The 17,243-nt window shown below is 47.1% G+C and overlaps 1 protein-coding gene across 2 annotated transcripts in view; it reads right to left on the bottom strand.

The window, feature by feature from the left end:
* The window catches only part of UBAP2 (ubiquitin associated protein 2), a 110,514-nt gene that overhangs the window by 29,411 nt on the left and 63,860 nt on the right, over nt 1-17,243 (bottom strand). Inside the window, exons 14-21 of one of the 2 annotated variants that reach the window (XM_054986418.1) lie at nt 15,964-16,136; nt 14,190-14,400; nt 12,786-12,825; nt 11,186-11,375; nt 10,571-10,637; nt 9,503-9,689; nt 6,086-6,177; nt 3,895-3,945 (exon numbers count right to left, since the gene is read on the bottom strand). In XM_054986418.1, the coding sequence (XP_054842393.1) occupies nt 3,895-3,945; nt 6,086-6,177; nt 9,503-9,689; nt 10,571-10,637; nt 11,186-11,375; nt 12,786-12,825; nt 14,190-14,400; nt 15,964-16,136 (1,011 nt within the window). The remainder of the gene's footprint in view (nt 1-3,894; nt 3,946-6,085; nt 6,178-9,502; nt 9,690-10,570; nt 10,638-11,185; nt 11,376-12,785; nt 12,826-14,189; nt 14,401-15,963; nt 16,137-17,243) is intronic. The other variant, XM_054986419.1, reaches the window with a different exon arrangement.

The raw sequence follows: 17,243 nt of genomic DNA, 5'->3' as shown, positions 1-17,243 counted from the left end.
GCAAGTCTCTTTTGCGTATTTTAACACGTTTGCATGTATGTACCTACCTACCCTTTATTATAACTATATATAGTTTGCCGTATACTTTTAATCTATTTTACGTATTATTGCCTTGGTTTCTTAGATGTATGTTATACTGACACGCTGCCCTAATAATGAACCTGAAGATCCCAACAGAAAGGAAGAGTCCAGTAGCACCTTTAAGACTAACCAACATTATAGCAGCATAAGCTCTCGAGAGCTGTGGTTTTCGAAAGCTTATGCTACTATAAAGTTGGTTAGTCTTAAAGGTGCTACTGGACTCTTTACTATTTTGCAACTACAGACTAACACGTCTAACTCCTCTGGATCTATCAACAGAAAGGAAGATAACTCTTCATATTTATCCAGAAAATTAAGCAAGGAAAGGGAGAGGAGTTGAGCAAAGAGAGACTTGGTGTTATATCACCCCAAAACTAGAATGAAATGTATGTTAATGCCTTTCATGAGGACCAACCAAATTAACACGAAACAGTATGCAAGCTTTATAGCTCATCAGAACCTTTCGTCAGGCTAGATGTTTTAAAAAGAGAAAGGGTGGAAAGCAGGTTTCTTCAGGCTGTGGTGTTAAGGTCTGATCAATGGAAACAGGCAATTCGCTTACCTTTGCTGTGGCATAGTATCCTCTTATAGCAGTCTCTGGGAAGCTGAACTCAGCCCTTGTCTCCCATTCTTTGTCCTCTCACAGAAATACAGAAGCCACCCCAGGTTCGTCCCAAATGCCAAACAAGAAACACAGCTAATCGCCTTACAGACTCTGTATTAACTAAGTTTCAGCAAAGAAACAGGAAATAGTCAACAGAATGAAAGCAGGCCTGAGTAATAACAGTTCTCAAAACACCTCCTACTTTGACTTTGATTCTATTACCTTGTGCAACACCATACATTTATTTCAAACGTAGTTAATACAGAGACTATAAGACGCTTTCTACTGCTCTCAGCCTACAGGGGAACTGTATGGCTCATTTGGCATTTGGGACAATTTTGGATGGACTTGGGGTGGTTTCTGTATCTCTGTGAAAGCTTTAAAAGGTACCAGTTTGGTATAGTGGTTAAGAGTGCGGGACTCTAATCTGGAGAGCCGGGTTTGATTCCCCGCTCCTCCACTTGAAGCCAGCTGGGTGACCTTGGGCTAGTCACAGCTCTCTGAAGCTCTCTCAGCCCCACTCACCTCACAGCGTGATTTGTTGTTGTGGGGATAACATACTTCGTAAACCAATCTGAATGGGCATTAAGTTGTCCTGAAGGGCACTATATAGATCTATTATTATTATTATTACTATTATTATTTATTTGGCTCCTTAAACTGGGCCCTGAGGCCACTGGGATCGATCCAGCGACAAATTAGCTGAAGGCGCTGCCAGGCACGGATGCCTCCTGTGCCAGGCTCGCCACAGCAATCTCCCTGAGGAGGAGGAAGGAGGCAAAACCACCCCAGTGCCTGCTTTGCATTAGCGGAGCTTGAGCAGGAGGAAGATCAGAGAAGGGGCAATTTGGTTCCCTTTCCCGCTGCAGTGCAGTCTTCTGCCCAGCATGGGTCTCACAACCATGGGACTCAACTTTCCTGAGGTTGACAGGGACACCTAGAGGATGGGACCACTGGAAAGATCACTAATCCTTGCATCGACTGATCACTGGATCCAGCCAAATGGATTCTTAACGGCACCAAGGAGGAGAGATGTTGCTACGGCCATACTCTTGATCAACTGATGCCAACAACCAGACTAATACAAATCAGAAACACCAAAGCTCCAGCATCAGGCATTAGATCTCATGCCCTGCCCTGCACAATGTGTGCGGCTATCCACATACTGAGGGAAACACCTGGTGATCACAAATTTCACGCCTGTGAAGAGTTCCAGGAGGATCTCCACAAACTGAGTGAAAAGGCAACCACGGGACCAAGGAAGTTCTATGGAGGCAACTGTAAGGTGATGCACATTTTCCTCTCTTAACCCTCCAAATTTGCAATTGGTAGGTGTTCAAACAGTTTGATTTTTTGTTAATTTTTTCTTTACTAGTCTTCGGGTCATTTCCTAACATGCTTAATTATTTTTGAAGATTTCTCCTTTGGCATTCAAAAACCCAACATGCCAATTTCTAAAAAGATTAAGCAGATGCAACTGATATCCATTGAGCTTAATTCATACTGCCTTTGCAAAGAACCTTATTTCATGTGGGAAGAGCCACGTGAGTCGCATTCGTTACAGCAACTTAAGCCTTCTAACCTCCCAAGCAATTCCCTAAAGGAAGCGTCTAGGACTGGGAATTCCCACAGATTCCTTCCGCAGAGGCCGCCCTTTCCTCCAAAGGAAGGCTTCATCCACAAGACGAAGGGATCAGGGATCCTCAGGGTCCAGCCCCCGAGCTGCAGACAGAACTTGACACATCAGTCACGCAGCACGCTGCCTTTCTACTTGCCTATGAAGGACTCTGTATTATAGAGAACAGAAGCCCCACACAGCCTCACACACCCCCAGGAGAGGAAGACCTGCATTTTAAACTACCCAGAGAATTCCAGGAAGAGTCCAAAAATCCACCACGTTAGTTAAAAAAAAAAAATAGAGAGCTCAAAGGAAAGGGACATAGAGTTGGCCATGCAGAAGCAGGTCGCGCTAGCAATCACAGACAACAGCTGTGCTGAAAACTTCCTTAAAGGGATCTAAATCAAAAAGAGTCCAGTAGCACCTTTAAGACTAACCAATTTTAAGCTTTCGAGAATCAAGTTCTCTTCGTCAGGTATCTGGCAACCAAGCGCCAAGAGAGCCGCCGTGTGGCATAGTGGATACAGAGCTGGACCTGGGTTTAAACCCCTCTTCCACCACCATGAAGCTCAATGGGCGACCATGGACGATTCACTTTCAGCCTAACCTGTTTTACGGCCCTGTGGCAACTTTAAAGGGGGATGATGGGGGAGAGGGAGAGCGTTATGTACTGCCACTCCTTGGAGGAAAATAAAACAATAAAATAAAAACGTCCTAAGACAGAGATCAGAGTGGGCTCCCCACTTTCATCCTAAGCAAGTGGAAACTGCCAGTAATGCAGCTGGCTTGCTCTGTCCTGCGAGAAGCTTAAACGGAAGGTTCCCCTTTCAAGTGTGGCTCCTTCTCCATAGCACTTGTGGCAAGAGAACCACTTCAGGCCCAGCTTTCAAGCCCTGAAACAGCAGAAGCCTAATCAGTAGCCTGTCAACAATGGGCAGTGAAATAAGGATCAAAAATGAGGGTTTTCTAACTTGGGATTAAAATGGCACTCTACTGTATGGAGAATCTGCGTCATCTCCGGCGTTAACAAGGTGTTCCACTGGAGCCTACATAGCAGCTCCAGAAAGCTCTAAAATACCACCCCGGCACTCCACCGAAAGGATAAAAAGGAGAGTGGCATTGCTATTAAGCTGACGGGCACCAGAGAGTGACCAAAGAAGATGAGGAGGGGACGGAGGAAGGCTCTTGCCTTTTGTATACAGAGGATTCCAGAAGGATCAAGCCTCAGATATAGCCAAGCATAGGACATTTCTGCTTCTCTCCACCAAAAGATTTCAAAATTTGGCCTTGCTACGATCAACACAGAAGGACTGGAGCCTTACACGTCGCTTGGGGCCACACTGACAGAGAGAATAAGACACGTGCAACCAGAAACGCTGCCGTGTGAACAAGGCCCAGCCCCTCCTCAGAGGCAACCCTCTAGCTTCTGAGCTTTAGTAAAAACACAACCCAGAAGCCTGAATCCCAGACTCCGACAGAAGCCAGCCATTTAGGACTTGCACACCACTTTTCAATTCACGTTCACACACACAGATTACTTCAGGCGACGCTCGTTGACAGTATCAGACGTAACAGCGAAAAAGTGACTTACCACAGGCAGCCTGGACTGCAACACTTGGAGATCGTCATAACCGTAGATCTGCTTGAAGACACAGAAGGTGGGGGGAGACAGACAGACTTGTAAGGCATTTCTTTCATACAATTGCAATGTCTGGGGCTTCAAAGCAGGGCCACTTTATTTTAAAAGTACAGCTAGCATTTGTTAACTCAAAGGCCATCATGGAGAACAAGCAGCTAACATAAGAAGTCTTAACATAAGTGAAGAGCTTGTTCATGCAGCCCAGGTGGAGACAGAACAGCCTTGTGGTTTGGTTCCTCTCGTAGGCAATCACACACACATTGCAGCAGCGCTTCTACAGTACCAGCCACTATAGAGAAAGGCAGCATTTAAACTAAGGCCTTCTGATTTTTACAGCTCAGTCTCTTAAGCCACGCAGCCTAGATGGACTCAACACAGCTTGTGTAGGCCACATTACTTCCTTGCTGCCAGAAGCAGTATCTTAAAATATACCAAGGAATTTTCAGACATCAAGTGAAACCATGGTTTCATTAAAGTAACTATGGTTAGTGTCTGATTGCACACAGGCCACGCCGCTAATTATAGCTGGTTAGTCTCCATTAACCCAGGGATTGAACTTTTAACTATTAACTCCATTAGCCTTATGGGTAACATGACGTACAAAACACAGAAATCTTGACTTAGCCCTGGCGAGGCTGTCCCAGTATTTGTTGAAGTTAACCAGGTATGTAAGCTGAATCTTGGATTCACAAACTACACAAAATCAAAGTCCAGCAGGGGACCTTAAAGACTAACAGCATTTAGTATCTGAAGAAGTGAGCGAAAGCTCATACCTCTACAACAAAATTTGTTAATCTTATCGGTGCTACTGGACTCCTGCTCTTTTCTACAGCGTGAGCTTTTGAGAGTCAGAGCTCACTTCTTCAGATACCAGATACTGGTGAAGAGGAAATCATATTCCACATTTTCATAGAGAAAATTGGTGAAGGAGAGGGGGAAGGGAGGAGCTGGGAGCAGAGAGAAAGGCTTGGTGTGAAACCCATCATAAATCTTTCAAGTGTGATTCTGTGCTTAAGGGACTGGAGCCCATCAGGCTGTTAATATAATGGATGAGCGAAGAGGTCAGAGGTCCCAGCCTCTTTCAGGCAGTACATATAAACAAAGGGGTAGTTAAGTAGGATAAATAATAAATTGAGGGAGAAGCAAGTAGAAACTAAAGAAAATTAACTGACACCAGTAAAAGGTTAGAAGAGCCAATTCAAGTTTTGAAAAGTGGGTCTTACTGAGAAATTCTATGGAGTGAGGAATCACAAGCTTGCCCTATTTAAAATAAACCATAGTTTCATGCACTGTCTGGACTAAGTCAATGTGTTTTTAAAAAGTTCTGGCTGTAATGGCAAACAGAAACAAGGCTGAAGAGGAACCCAAAAATTATAACAGCTTTGCTGGATCAGAGAAAAGGTCCATCTAGCCCCAAACTCAACACCGGCTGATTCCGCACACGGTGGATAATGCACTTTCAATGCACTTTATCAATCGTTTGAGGTGGATTTTTTGTTCCACACACAAAAAAATCTGTTCCAAATGATTTATGAAGAGGATTGGAAGTGCATTATCCAATATGTGCGGAATCACTCGCCATCTTCCACCATCAGTTCCAGGGTTCCACCATCTTGACAATTGCTGCAAAAGCGGACCCCTGGCTGCTTTTGGAATAATGGCGCAGAAAGATGCATTTTCTCCCAAGGTTTTCATGAGTGACTTTGGAATAGATGCATTTGATCGCATCTGAAGAGCTGCTCCATCCAGAGTTGAGCCGCTAAACCCAAGAAAGTTCAAGTCCACAAGAAAACAGACCCATGCATTTATGCAGTGCCTGGAAGCCATGATGCTGTTCACACAGGATATCATCGCTGGGCCTTCATAACCGCTCAGGATTGTAATGTGTTCTGTGAAGGTCAGGGCACATCCAAACCATGCCACGCAAGCCGTCATTTGAGGCAGAAACGAAGCAACGCATAACACAAGAGGGGCAACTTGTGCTGTGATCTTCAGATTGGGTGGAAAGTCAAAACACCACGATCTGTCCTGTAATCGGTAGACTGCCCCTTCTATACGTCCTGGAGACTCCAACAACAGATGGGACATGGTCAAGGGCGAGGGAGTCAAAGTAATTTAGACAAGATACAAGGAAGCTGCTTACTGGGTAGGCAGGCAGAAGTCCTCCAGGTCCCACAATATACTGGTTATGTAATAATGGTGGCACACCTTGGGGCAGGTTGGGGGGTGCTTTGCCTGTAGAACCAAAAGAAAGATTTTTTTTAAATGCATTTTTAGAAGTAGGATGGGGTGAAAAAGAGAAAAAACCCACAAGCCTCTGAGTTCTGAAAATGTAGAATCCAAGAATTGGAAGAGGACTTACAGACTATCTGGTCCAACCCCTCACCTGATGCACAAACAGCCTAAAGCGCCCCCAACAAGGACTCATCCCACCAGTCCTTGAAGGCTACCAGTGTTATCATGCAAGTCCCAAAGTTATCACACGTAGGTGCCTTCCTTGCTCCATGTATAAAACTTCCCTAATGCTGAAGAAAGAAATGCTCGGAAGGAACAGATTTGGGGTGCTGATTTGAGCTAGCACCCCTGCCCTCGTTTGCCACTCAGGTTCCTGTTCAGGATCTTCTGTCTCCAACCCTTACCCTTTCCTTATCCACCCTGATGCCTTACTCTATGCTGCTCTCTGTGCCTGACATCATTTTCCTACCGAGAGTGATGCATGAAGCTACTTGGATCTCCTTTGCGGAATGGATTCTTCTCCTGGACTACGGCCACCTCCTTTTGGCCAAGGTGTCCTCTATCTCACTTCCCACTCTCCCTACCTTCTTGCCTTGCCGCTGGGATGCCATAGTATGGAGTGGAGTAGCCTTAAGATCACCAGGTGTCCCAACAAGAGAAATTGGGTGAGCAAGTCACGGTTTTCCTCCCAAGTTTTTTTCTTTTTTACATTTCCCTATGAAAGAATTCCCTGGCCTTTTCTGGCAGCTGTCTGTGGCTCTCTCCTCACCTCTTGTCTTACTTCATTCTACCCGTCTCGCTCCTTAACTGCACTCTGAACGCCAAAACTCAGCTGGATTTTCCTGCTAAAAAGGGAGAGCACATCGGGAGAGAAGTTTGGGTTTACTCTACAAAGATATGAAGCACGCAAGGGCTGCTCTTGGGAGAGTAACTACATGCAGTCTTTGGACTACTGAAGATGTTTCACTATGCTCAGCTGGGCATCAGTTCACATGGATGGGTAGTTTCGCTCTGTGGGATTTTGATGGCCACCTGACGGATTTGCAGTTTGCCTGGCTGTTTTAACTGTTTTTATTGTGTTGTCTGTGGTGTAAGAAAAAGGTGGGGCATAAACAGGGCTTTTTTTCAGCGGGAACGCAGGGGAACGGAGTTCCGGCACCTCTTGAAAATGGTCACATGGCCGGTGGCCCCGCCCCCTGATCTCCAGACAAAGTGGAGTTTAGATTGCCCTCCGCGTCGCTGGAGCAGCACAGAGGGCAACCTAAACTCCCCTCTGTCTGGAGAACAGGGGGCAGGGCCACCAGCCATGTGACCATTTTCCCCGAGGGCGATTTAAACTTTAAAAAACTCCCCCCCCCGTTCCAGCTGACCCAAAGTGACATCATTGTATGGTCCTGAGTTCCACCACTGAGTTCCACCACCTCTTTTCCCAGAAAAAAAGCCCTGGGCATAAATACTTAAAAATAAATCAAACACGCTAGATGAGCATGTTCACCAAGGAGAATGAAGCAGGGCACTCATTTCTGCAGAGGAAAGGAAGTGACTCGTGGGCACAGATCCTGGACTTCTGAAGACTGACTCGTATTTTCTTGCTCACGTTGACTTAGCGGACTTTGCCTCTGTTGACGCAGTGCCTTGCAACTTATCTTCAAACATCGGCCAGCATGCTTTTGCCTACCAATGAAACGCAAGCTGGCCACAAGGGCTCCAGCTTGGCAAACTGAATTCCCGTGCTGGCCAAAACTAGCCACGCAAAGCCAGCCCTGAGTGACACAGACAAGTGCCCGAATGGTAGACTCACCGACACAACTCACGTTGTTCAGTGGCAAACACAGCAGGCCTGGCTCACCTTCTGAAAATGATGTAAGACCTATCTGGGAAAGCACTGCGAAATAAATCCCTTGGGTATTTTAAGCAATTCTGTTTTTTATAAATATTACCTGTCAGGAGGCTGACAGAAGAGGTTAAAAAGGTAACTAATACCACCTTGTAAGCATTGAACAGAATCAAACCGGCCACAATTCCTTTTGGTCAGCTACATGGACCTTCTCTGTGGTGGCCCCTACCCTATGGAACAGCCTGCCTGAGGAGGTCAGGAGAGCCCCCACGCTCTTGGCTTTCCACAAACAATGCAAAACTGAATTATTCAAAAAGGCTTTTTTACTCAGATAGGAGGGCGGTATTGTAAGGAGGGGGTCTCGGATGTTTCGCCAATGAGTTGGGAACCACAGGCTCCACTATTATGTTGCTTTACGTATTATCTGTTGCTTTGAATATGTACTTGTATATACTGCTTGTGCTTCACGTTGTCTAATGTCAAACCTAGAATGGATTATGTTCTGTTTCAGCATTTCTTTAACCCTGTATTGGATCCTTGCTAATGCTATGTCTCTGTAAACTCATATTCATCTACCTTATGACACTGTTTATGGAAATGTCCTTGACACTGTGTGGAAATCCCTACCCTTGTCCTTGCTACTGATTGTAATGATCTCCCACTGTGTGATCCGCCTTGAGTCTCTGTGAGAAAGGTGGACTATAAATAAATAAATAAGCAAGCAAGCAAGCAAGCTTCCCCTCTCTGGGAATGGGAGCAAGTCCAAGAAGGATGCCTCAAGGCAACCCATGGGTCTGCTGAGGGCTGTGGGTCTCCAAAATCTCAAGCACGATTCTCAGTCAGGGGCTGAAGCCTATGCTTGGCCACTGTGCTGTGACCCGCTCCCATATAGACTCTCTTTGTAAGAATGCACGTGGGGAAAAATGCTTCCTCCCTCCCTCCCTCCCTCTTCTGCCTCTGATCAGAGCAACCAACTCCACCTCTGCGCCCCACCTGTCCACTTCCACCTCATTCTTCCAGCCACGGAAGTTGACCTTGCCACAACTGACAGAGAATTACCTGCTAGATGTACACACACACACACACCCTGGCTGCATCCTGCAAATTCTACAAACAGAACTGTAAAAATAAATGTACATCTGGCACAGAATGGCTTGGGATTGGGGTGGGGAGGCTTGCATGAAGTTTTGCTTCCTTGAATTAGGATTTCGAATAATTAGAAATGTTTCTGTAAAGAGGTTGGAGAATAACAACAAAAAATGAGAGACGTTAATAGTTTCCTTTTAACTGATTTCTCCCCATCAAATATTCCCACACATTAAAAAGACAGGGAGCTTTATTTCACAGGCCAGGGCACAAAGCAGGTTGGAAAGGTAAAGTCTTTTAAGAGAAGGCACAAAAAGTGTAGTTATAGCTGGCCGAGACATGCTCAATGGCAGACTGAAGTCCTCTCTCACTATATCCATGTGATCGGTTATAATTGCGAACCTGAAGACACTAAGGGAGCAGCCCGCGTGGTGGGGGCCGGCAGAGACACACTGGTCACGTTCAGGCCCAGGCTGTTGGTAGCGTTGGCCATGCTGGAGACCGAAGGAGTGGTGCAAACAGCCGAGGTTGAAGCAACTGAAAAGGCTGCAGATGACTGGAGTGCAGTGGAGTTCTCAACACTAGTGTGCTGGAAAGGAGACACACACATACAGAGAGAGAGAGAGAGAGAGAAAAGGGGCGTTAAAGAGCAAGCAAAGGGGCTGCAGGGTGGAAAATGTAAACTTTGCAGACAAGCGGGGGGGTGGGGGTGGGGGGGGCACATGAACACGGCTAGCGTGGCATCCTATGGGTGCTTCGGATGGCCCTTCCTCTACCTGGCATTACAGCAGGGATCAAACGGCATCAAGCAATGCAGGGAGCTTTCCACAGAGGAAGTCGCCACAAGGCAAAAAAAAAACCCCTTCCTTTAGGACTCAAGACTGAAGTACAGCCAAGACTCCGTTAAAAAAAATTCTATCAAAAAACAGTCACTTTTCACTGCTGTACACGAATTTGGAGGGGCGCAAGGGAAGCAGTCTCTGCTTGAAAATCCATGGACCGGAAGGGGACAGTGACAACTATCATTTGAATCAACTTTTCCCACCGTTGCATACAAGACTGCTAGTCTCTCGGGTCACCTGGAACCTAAGCTGGGCTCTGGATGTCGCCCTGACCCTCTTTACCCACTTCTGCAATACTGCAGCTCCTACTTCTATAGCAGGATTCGTGTCCAGTGCTTCAAATAGCACCCTGGTGCTTCTTTAGCACTTTGTCCTTGGAGCAGCACCCCTTTAATCAGATTCCACCCCCCCCCCTTTAACCTCCACATTAGGTAAGAATCACCTCAAAGCACCTTTCAAGGAGGGGTAAGGGGTGCAGCAGGAGAACAGACAGTAATAGCTCTGGACACACTACCAAAAGGATGGTGCTACTAGAGAAACGTTTCCCCTCCTGTGGAAAGCCTGGCTCTGTGGGCGTATCAGGGAGGAGGACGGTTCAGCCGCTCTCAAGACACCCCGATTCACTTACCGTGTGCAATGTGGCCGATGAGAGGGCAGAGGAAGAAGAGAGGCTGCTCTGATGATTGGAGAGGGAACTGGAAAAACAAAAAGCAAAAGCGTTAAGCCACTTGCCCTTCTGAGCATCGCAACTGCACAACAGTGGCCTCTCAACAGAGTGACGTGCACTGAAGCCGGGAGGTGGGGGGATAAGGCAAGGTGGTTAAGAGCTCTCTCGTGGCCACGTTAATAGCTCACAGAGCAACTGCCGGCACTGCTGCAGACTTCAGTTTTCATATATCTGAACGCCCAAAGGCTAGATTGCAGACAAGAAGCCTCACAGTCAATGCAGCGTGTGGTGGTCTACACTTCCTATGAGGAGCAGGCCGGCCAGAAGAGGTCCAGCCTCCTCACTGGCCTCCTTTCCTTCTGAGAGCCAACTGGGGCGGGGTGTAAAGTTTATGCTTCAACCAGGTCGTTGAGAGGAATGTGAGTGAAGTACCGTGAGTTATAAACACACAACAATCTAGTTCAGGAAAGGAAATAGGGGTTACCCCGGGGGGGGGGGAAGGGGGGCACTTCCTGCCCACTCTGTGGGCATCCTATTTCTTTCTACAACTGCTCCCTCTCCATCCCCCAGCTGTACCTGCTTAACTGGGAGAGCGAACTGCTGGCCAATTCACTGGACTGCGGCAAACTGGGGAGGGCTGCTGTGTGCGGTGGCCCCGAGGGCAGCAGTGAAGCAGTGGTCGCTGTGGTGCTAGGCAAAGAGGACCCTTTGGTGGGTAGCGAGGGTAGAGAGGTTTCTGGTTTTGATGCTGGAACTGATGAATTACCTGAAAGAAGGTGGGGGAGGAAACACACTTGGAAAAGGGCTCCCACCACACAGCCGGGGAAGAAAGACGGATGGTGCGCGTAAGGAACGTGCCCAAACAGCCAGGCAACATCAAGTTGTTCTCAATGTGGGCTCAACAAGAAAGCGACAGCAATTAATTGTTATAGCAACTGGCCCATTTCCAAAAGAAGGTCCTTCCTTTCTTTCTCGCCACACTCCATCCCTGGACAATCACATTTAGATCTCCCAGACCTCAATCTAACACTCTAGCCCACTACTCCTAAAGAAAATAAGATTCTGCCGTAGAACGTGGAAGCATGAGACAAACTGGGCAACAGAAGGCCCCTTTCCCATCACTTTGTTTTAACTATACAGTGAAAAATACTGGCTCCAGTATTCTCAGCCTGCACAACCTGGGACACAGGAAGGAGCCCAGAGAACAAACCACTCCAGAGGGGCCAAGCAAAGCAATCAGGCTTAAAGGGGAAGGCAAGATCAGCCCCCTAAAGGCTCCGGAGGAATCCGTTTTTACTTAGAACGCATTTCAGCACCTCAATTAAAACCCACAACAAAGGGTGTTTAAATTCCACGGTCCTCTTGGCCAAGAAAGATCAACGGGTCTGAGAAAAACCTTAGAAAAATGTGGGAGGGGCTACAGATCAGTGATATGAGCACCTGCTTCACACAGATCACAGGGCTGCAAGAGATTCCTTCCTTGGGCATAGATCCAGAGGAGTTAGCCGTGTTAGGCTGTAGTTGCAAAATAGTAAAGAGTCCAGTAGCACCTTTAAGACTAACCAACTTAATTGTAGCATAAGCAACCATTAGTTTGCATCTGACCAAGAGAGCTGTGGTTCTCGAAAGCTTATGCTACAATTAAGTTGGTTAGTCTTAAAGGTGCTAGTGGACTCTTTACTACTTCCTTGGGTAGTTTCAGCCAAGTCACAGTAGACAATGAAGGACAAGAGGGACCCATGGATTGACAAGATTGAACTGTTCCATACCTTGGCACAGGTACATTTGGGAAGTGTTGGGAGGGAAGAGGCACAGATGTAGAAGGAACATTAAACCCTTCGTGCTGGCAGTACATGGACAGCCTCCTGGGCAGAGGCCGGGCAGTCTTGGGAATTCTTAATGGAATAATAAAAGGGGCCCATGAATACTTAAGAGCATAGCTGGGTCTGTCAAAACCCAGGATTAGAGTGAATTCAGCACAGAAATGGGAACTTCACATGGCTAGCTTCCGTTGGTATACCGAGTTTCACACAGCTGAATTGACAGCTGTTAAAGACTGGCAAGCAAAATTAGTATATCCTCCACAGACACACACAGATTCCATCAAGAACAAAAAGGGCAGACAGATGCAGAAACGCACAGCAACAAACAGACAGCAAAGGGTTTATGGACTTACTGTCAAGGGTTGGCTGTGTTCGAACACTGCCATGTCCGTTCTGGAATTCCAAGGAAAAACGTAAATTAACAACTCAGTTGCCCAAAAGAGAGAAATTAAAAACTCGATTGTGTGATGTCGTATCAAGCCTTGTAGTAAAGAGGTTTACTCTTGATACAATCCCAACCAATCCACGGATTAGCTGGGATTGTATGGAATTTCAGTTCATGGAATTCCTTGCACAAGGTTTGTGTGAAAGGAAATCAACAACAGTTTTTGTACTGTTCTGTGTTCTTTCACATCCATTTGTACTGGAGAAATCTTTGTTTCAATTCTATTACTCTGTGTGTATATGTCCATAAGGCAACAGAGCAGATTAAAAAACAAATAGAATCATGGTTGGCTACTATTTACTTCCTTTACAAAAAAGGATGGTGAAGAAAGATCTGGCATTTAAAGCACAGTCATATCACCCCCACCCCTCACAACAGCACACACACCTTCCTCTCAAGATGCCCCACTGCAGCTGGGGTTGAAAGTCTGATGGGGACTATTGTGTGGGTGCACAAAATGTCACTGGAAGTAAGATCCAGAGGAGTTAGCTGTGTTAGTCTGTAGTTGCAAAACAGTAAAGAGTCCAGTAGCACCTTTAAGACTAACCAACTTTACTGTAGCATAAGCTTTCAAGAGCCACAGCTCTCTTTGTCAGATGCAGAGGATCTAGCCTTGTTAGTGTGTAGTAGCAAATTAGTAAAGAGTCCAGATGCATCTGACGAAGAGAGCTGTGGTTCTCAGAAGCTTATGCTACAGTAAAGTTGGTTAGTCTTAGAGGTGCTACTGGAGTCTTTACTATTTTACTGGAAGTAAAGACACCTGAAGAAACAAGCAAGCCCACCACTAGACTCACTCTCTGCACTTGGCAACTTGGGGTGCATGTTGGCATGAAGTCAGAAAACATGAAAAATTGCTTAGCAATATATAGAAGCTACAGAACTCAGATCATTTTTTTTGCTGCATAATTTAAGTGCACACAAATCCAGTGTTCACCAAGAGAAGGCATAAAAACCATTGTGACAACAACGGATGTGAGTTCAACATCATTTCAGCCACAAACTTATCAAACCGCCTTGGGCAACTCACTGTTGCCCCTCCACCCCACAATCATGGCCTGTCTAATGGGATGGCTGTGAGGATTACTGAGCACATATGTAAAGCTCTCTGAATATTCAAAAGAGAAGTGTCAAATTACATTAGCTACAAAATAATTGTCAAAGGCAATTTCAGCCAAGGATGCCTGAACATAACAACAGAAAGTCTTCAAGAAATGCCAGCATGCCCAAAAGAGGCTGCCAGGATACGGTCCCATTTAATAACTCTTCCCCCACACTGATTTCTGCACTTCAATGCTTTGGAAAAACTACTCACTGTGACAGCAGCTGGGGCTGGTTCCGACAGAGGCATAGGGCTTTGGTAGGTTATTCTGCTATGCACAGAAGCCTGGTCATAGGCCGAGGTGGTTGTTACGGGACTAGTGCTCTGGGCAGAGCAGCTCAGGCTGGCAGAAGTGACAGCAGGGGTGCTATAGGTGGGCTCCTGCACTGTATTGGACATTGGCAAAGAGGTATTCAAAGGATCACTGGAAAAAGTAAAAGTCATGGATCGTCATGGTCAACATCGACTCAAGTTCTGCTGCGAAATCCACCAGCCCCTGCCAAAGCAACTCGGAACTGGATGCACAACAGTTCATGCCACTTAAAAGGGGTTAAAACAGCATTCACCTCCCAACCCACAAGGCCGCCTCTGGGGCACCGAAGCACCCTCCCACGGCCCTGACCCCTAACTTCCTGGTCTACAGAATCCTCTTCTGCCTTCAAGAGAAGTACAAGTACAGGACAGGACAGAAGACATTTACGGGCTTGGGAATAATGTGGGGGAATAAGGCCCCCCCTTCTAGAATTAGGGCTGCCCAATGACTGGAAGGATACACAAAAGGAGGTAAATTCTTCACGCAACCTTCACCTCCATTAACTTTTGAGCTGGACTGCCAGGAGACACGGTGAGGGCCACTAGCATAGATGGCTTTAAAAAGAGGGTCAGAGAAATTCAGGGAAGGCAGGTCTATCGGTTTCCCTTAGCCACATTTAAATGGAAACAGAGTATGTTCATTTTCCCCTACACGAAGGTAAGAAATAATAACTGTGCTTATCTACTGCTCTTCTAGATAAATCAGTGCCCCACTCAGAGCGGTGAACCGATTCAGTGATATTATTATCCCCACCACACAGCTGAGGAGCTGGGGCTGAGAGGAGGGGCTTACCCAGGGCCATGGGCTAAGTTCACAGTAGCAGCAGGATTTGAACCAGCAGAGTGCCCAACCGCTTAGCCACTACTTTGGGTGGCAAATACATCAACGTGTGAAGCCGTCCAGACAGCCTTCACATGCAAGGAATGGAACTGCTTCACACTGAATCAGACCAGGGGCCCATCACGGTCAGCGTTGTTTGCTCGGACTGGCAGGGGCTCTCCAGGTTCTTAGGCGTGGGTCTCGTATCACCTCCTACCTGGTCCTTTTTAAATGGAGATGCCGAGGATTGTACCTGGGACCTTGGGCTTGCCAAGCAGAATGTCCTGCATTCAGACAGCTGTCCCTCCTGTGGCTGTGTGCCCTCTCTACAGAGCGCTGCGTTGCTGGCTGACAATTACAATGTAAAGTATAGGGGGGAACCTGAAACTTGGTCTGCAAATTCCTTACCCCCAGCTCAAACTCCCCAGATAAAAGACTTCTAACCGAGGACACTTACATAATTATTGACACTTGTTTCAAATATTGACCTGCTCCTCTCTGGCAACCTTTTGGCCCTCAGACTTCGTTCTGTGGAGTTGTCAGACCTAAGCCCAACTCTGCTGAATCAAAAGAATAAATGCGGCCAGGATTCAAAGCCACAGATAGCCTTTAGTTAAATTATCAGGGATCAAGCTTCTAGCAAAGGAAGGCCATTCACAGGCATGTCAAAGGGCTCCTTTCCAGCCAGCAAGGAATAAGCTACTTTGATTTTAGAGCCCTCTGTTTCTGTTTCCAGTAGGGCTACACTACAGAGCCCCTAGAAGTGGACACCATTATCTGCAGACATCGTTGCTGATGTGTGATCAGGCTTACTGAAACACAGGCAAGAAGATGAGAAAGGAATGGCAGACGTACTTTACAGGCTTCTGGTAGAGTATGCTGTTGGGTGCCTGGCTGGTGTTTTCATAGCTTGAAGCAGATCCAAATTCTGAGAGGGAAGTCTCCAACCCAAACTCAAGAGCCCCAAACTGCACGTTTAACCCAGACACATCAGTGGATCCAGGCATCTCCACGGCAGAGGACGGGATCTGAAAAATAAAAAGCCGTTCCCACAACACAACCTATAATGACGGAACAGTCATTTCTGCTCTTTGTCTCCCTGGACAAATATGATGCTGCTAGCCTCCGTTAACATCTAAAAAGCTACCCCATTTACCAACAGTTCTATTGCTAATCAACAATTATGGCCTATCACTTCTGTGATTCACACAACACTAAACACACTTGTTTTTACTATTGTATTGTTATTTGCTGATTTTATATTTTATGCTGCTGATTTTATTATTACATATTTTATATGTTGTGATTTGCTCTGAACCCGCTTGTGGGATATAAATTTAACCAAATAAATAAAATAGTTTGTCAGGCTTTCGCGTGGGCACCCCTACGCCAGGCGCCAGTGTGCCTGAACTTTGGGTCATGGGCGCAGACAGGGACTCCGCAGGTGCCTGCTTAGTGGAAGGAGGGGGGGTATACATCACCCTCTCTCCCTCTCAAACCACTCGCGGGCCTCACTCGACTCGCTCTCTCCCTCTCTCCACTCTCAAGCCACTCGCCCTCTCCTAATCTCTCCACTGCTTCACCACTCTACTCCTCTCCAACACCACTCCTGCTCAACCCACCCCCTGGCTCCCAACTGGGCTTCCTGCCCTGCCCTCCACCTTTCCCTGGCAGGCTGATTGCTCCTGATCTGGTCCTGCTGGGGAGGCTTCCAGGGGTCTCTCCCTGTTCTGACCTCCACCCTTCTTCCCCTGGGTTGATTGCTCCTGACCTGGGCCAGCTGGGGAGGCTTCCAGGTTTTTCTTTCCAGCCCCAGCCTTTCCCTTCTTCCCTTCTTTCTTGCTTCCTGCTTGGAGGATGGGGCTGGCAGGGCCTTTCCAAGTAAGATGGCCTGATAGCCGTTTCTTCTCTCTGAGCCTCCTTGCAGCTAGGTAGGTCCCGGGCCAGGCGGCCTTTCTGTGGCCTTGACAGCTGGCTGGCCAGCCCCAGCCTGGGTATGTGCAGGGGCAGGGGCACCTCTTGTAACACTTGGCTGGCTGGCCCCAGCCTGGGTGTGTTTAGGGGTAGAGATATCTCCTGTCTGCATGCTCTGCCCTTCAGTGCCAGGGGAGGGCTCTGGGCCCGTCGTTGGAAGC

This window comes from Eublepharis macularius, chromosome 8, assembly GCF_028583425.1.
Source record: "Eublepharis macularius isolate TG4126 chromosome 8, MPM_Emac_v1.0, whole genome shotgun sequence".
NCBI lineage: Eukaryota > Metazoa > Chordata > Lepidosauria > Squamata > Eublepharidae > Eublepharis > Eublepharis macularius.
The sequence above is the reverse complement of the archived record's forward strand: the minus strand, read 5'-3'. Positions and strand labels throughout refer to the sequence as shown.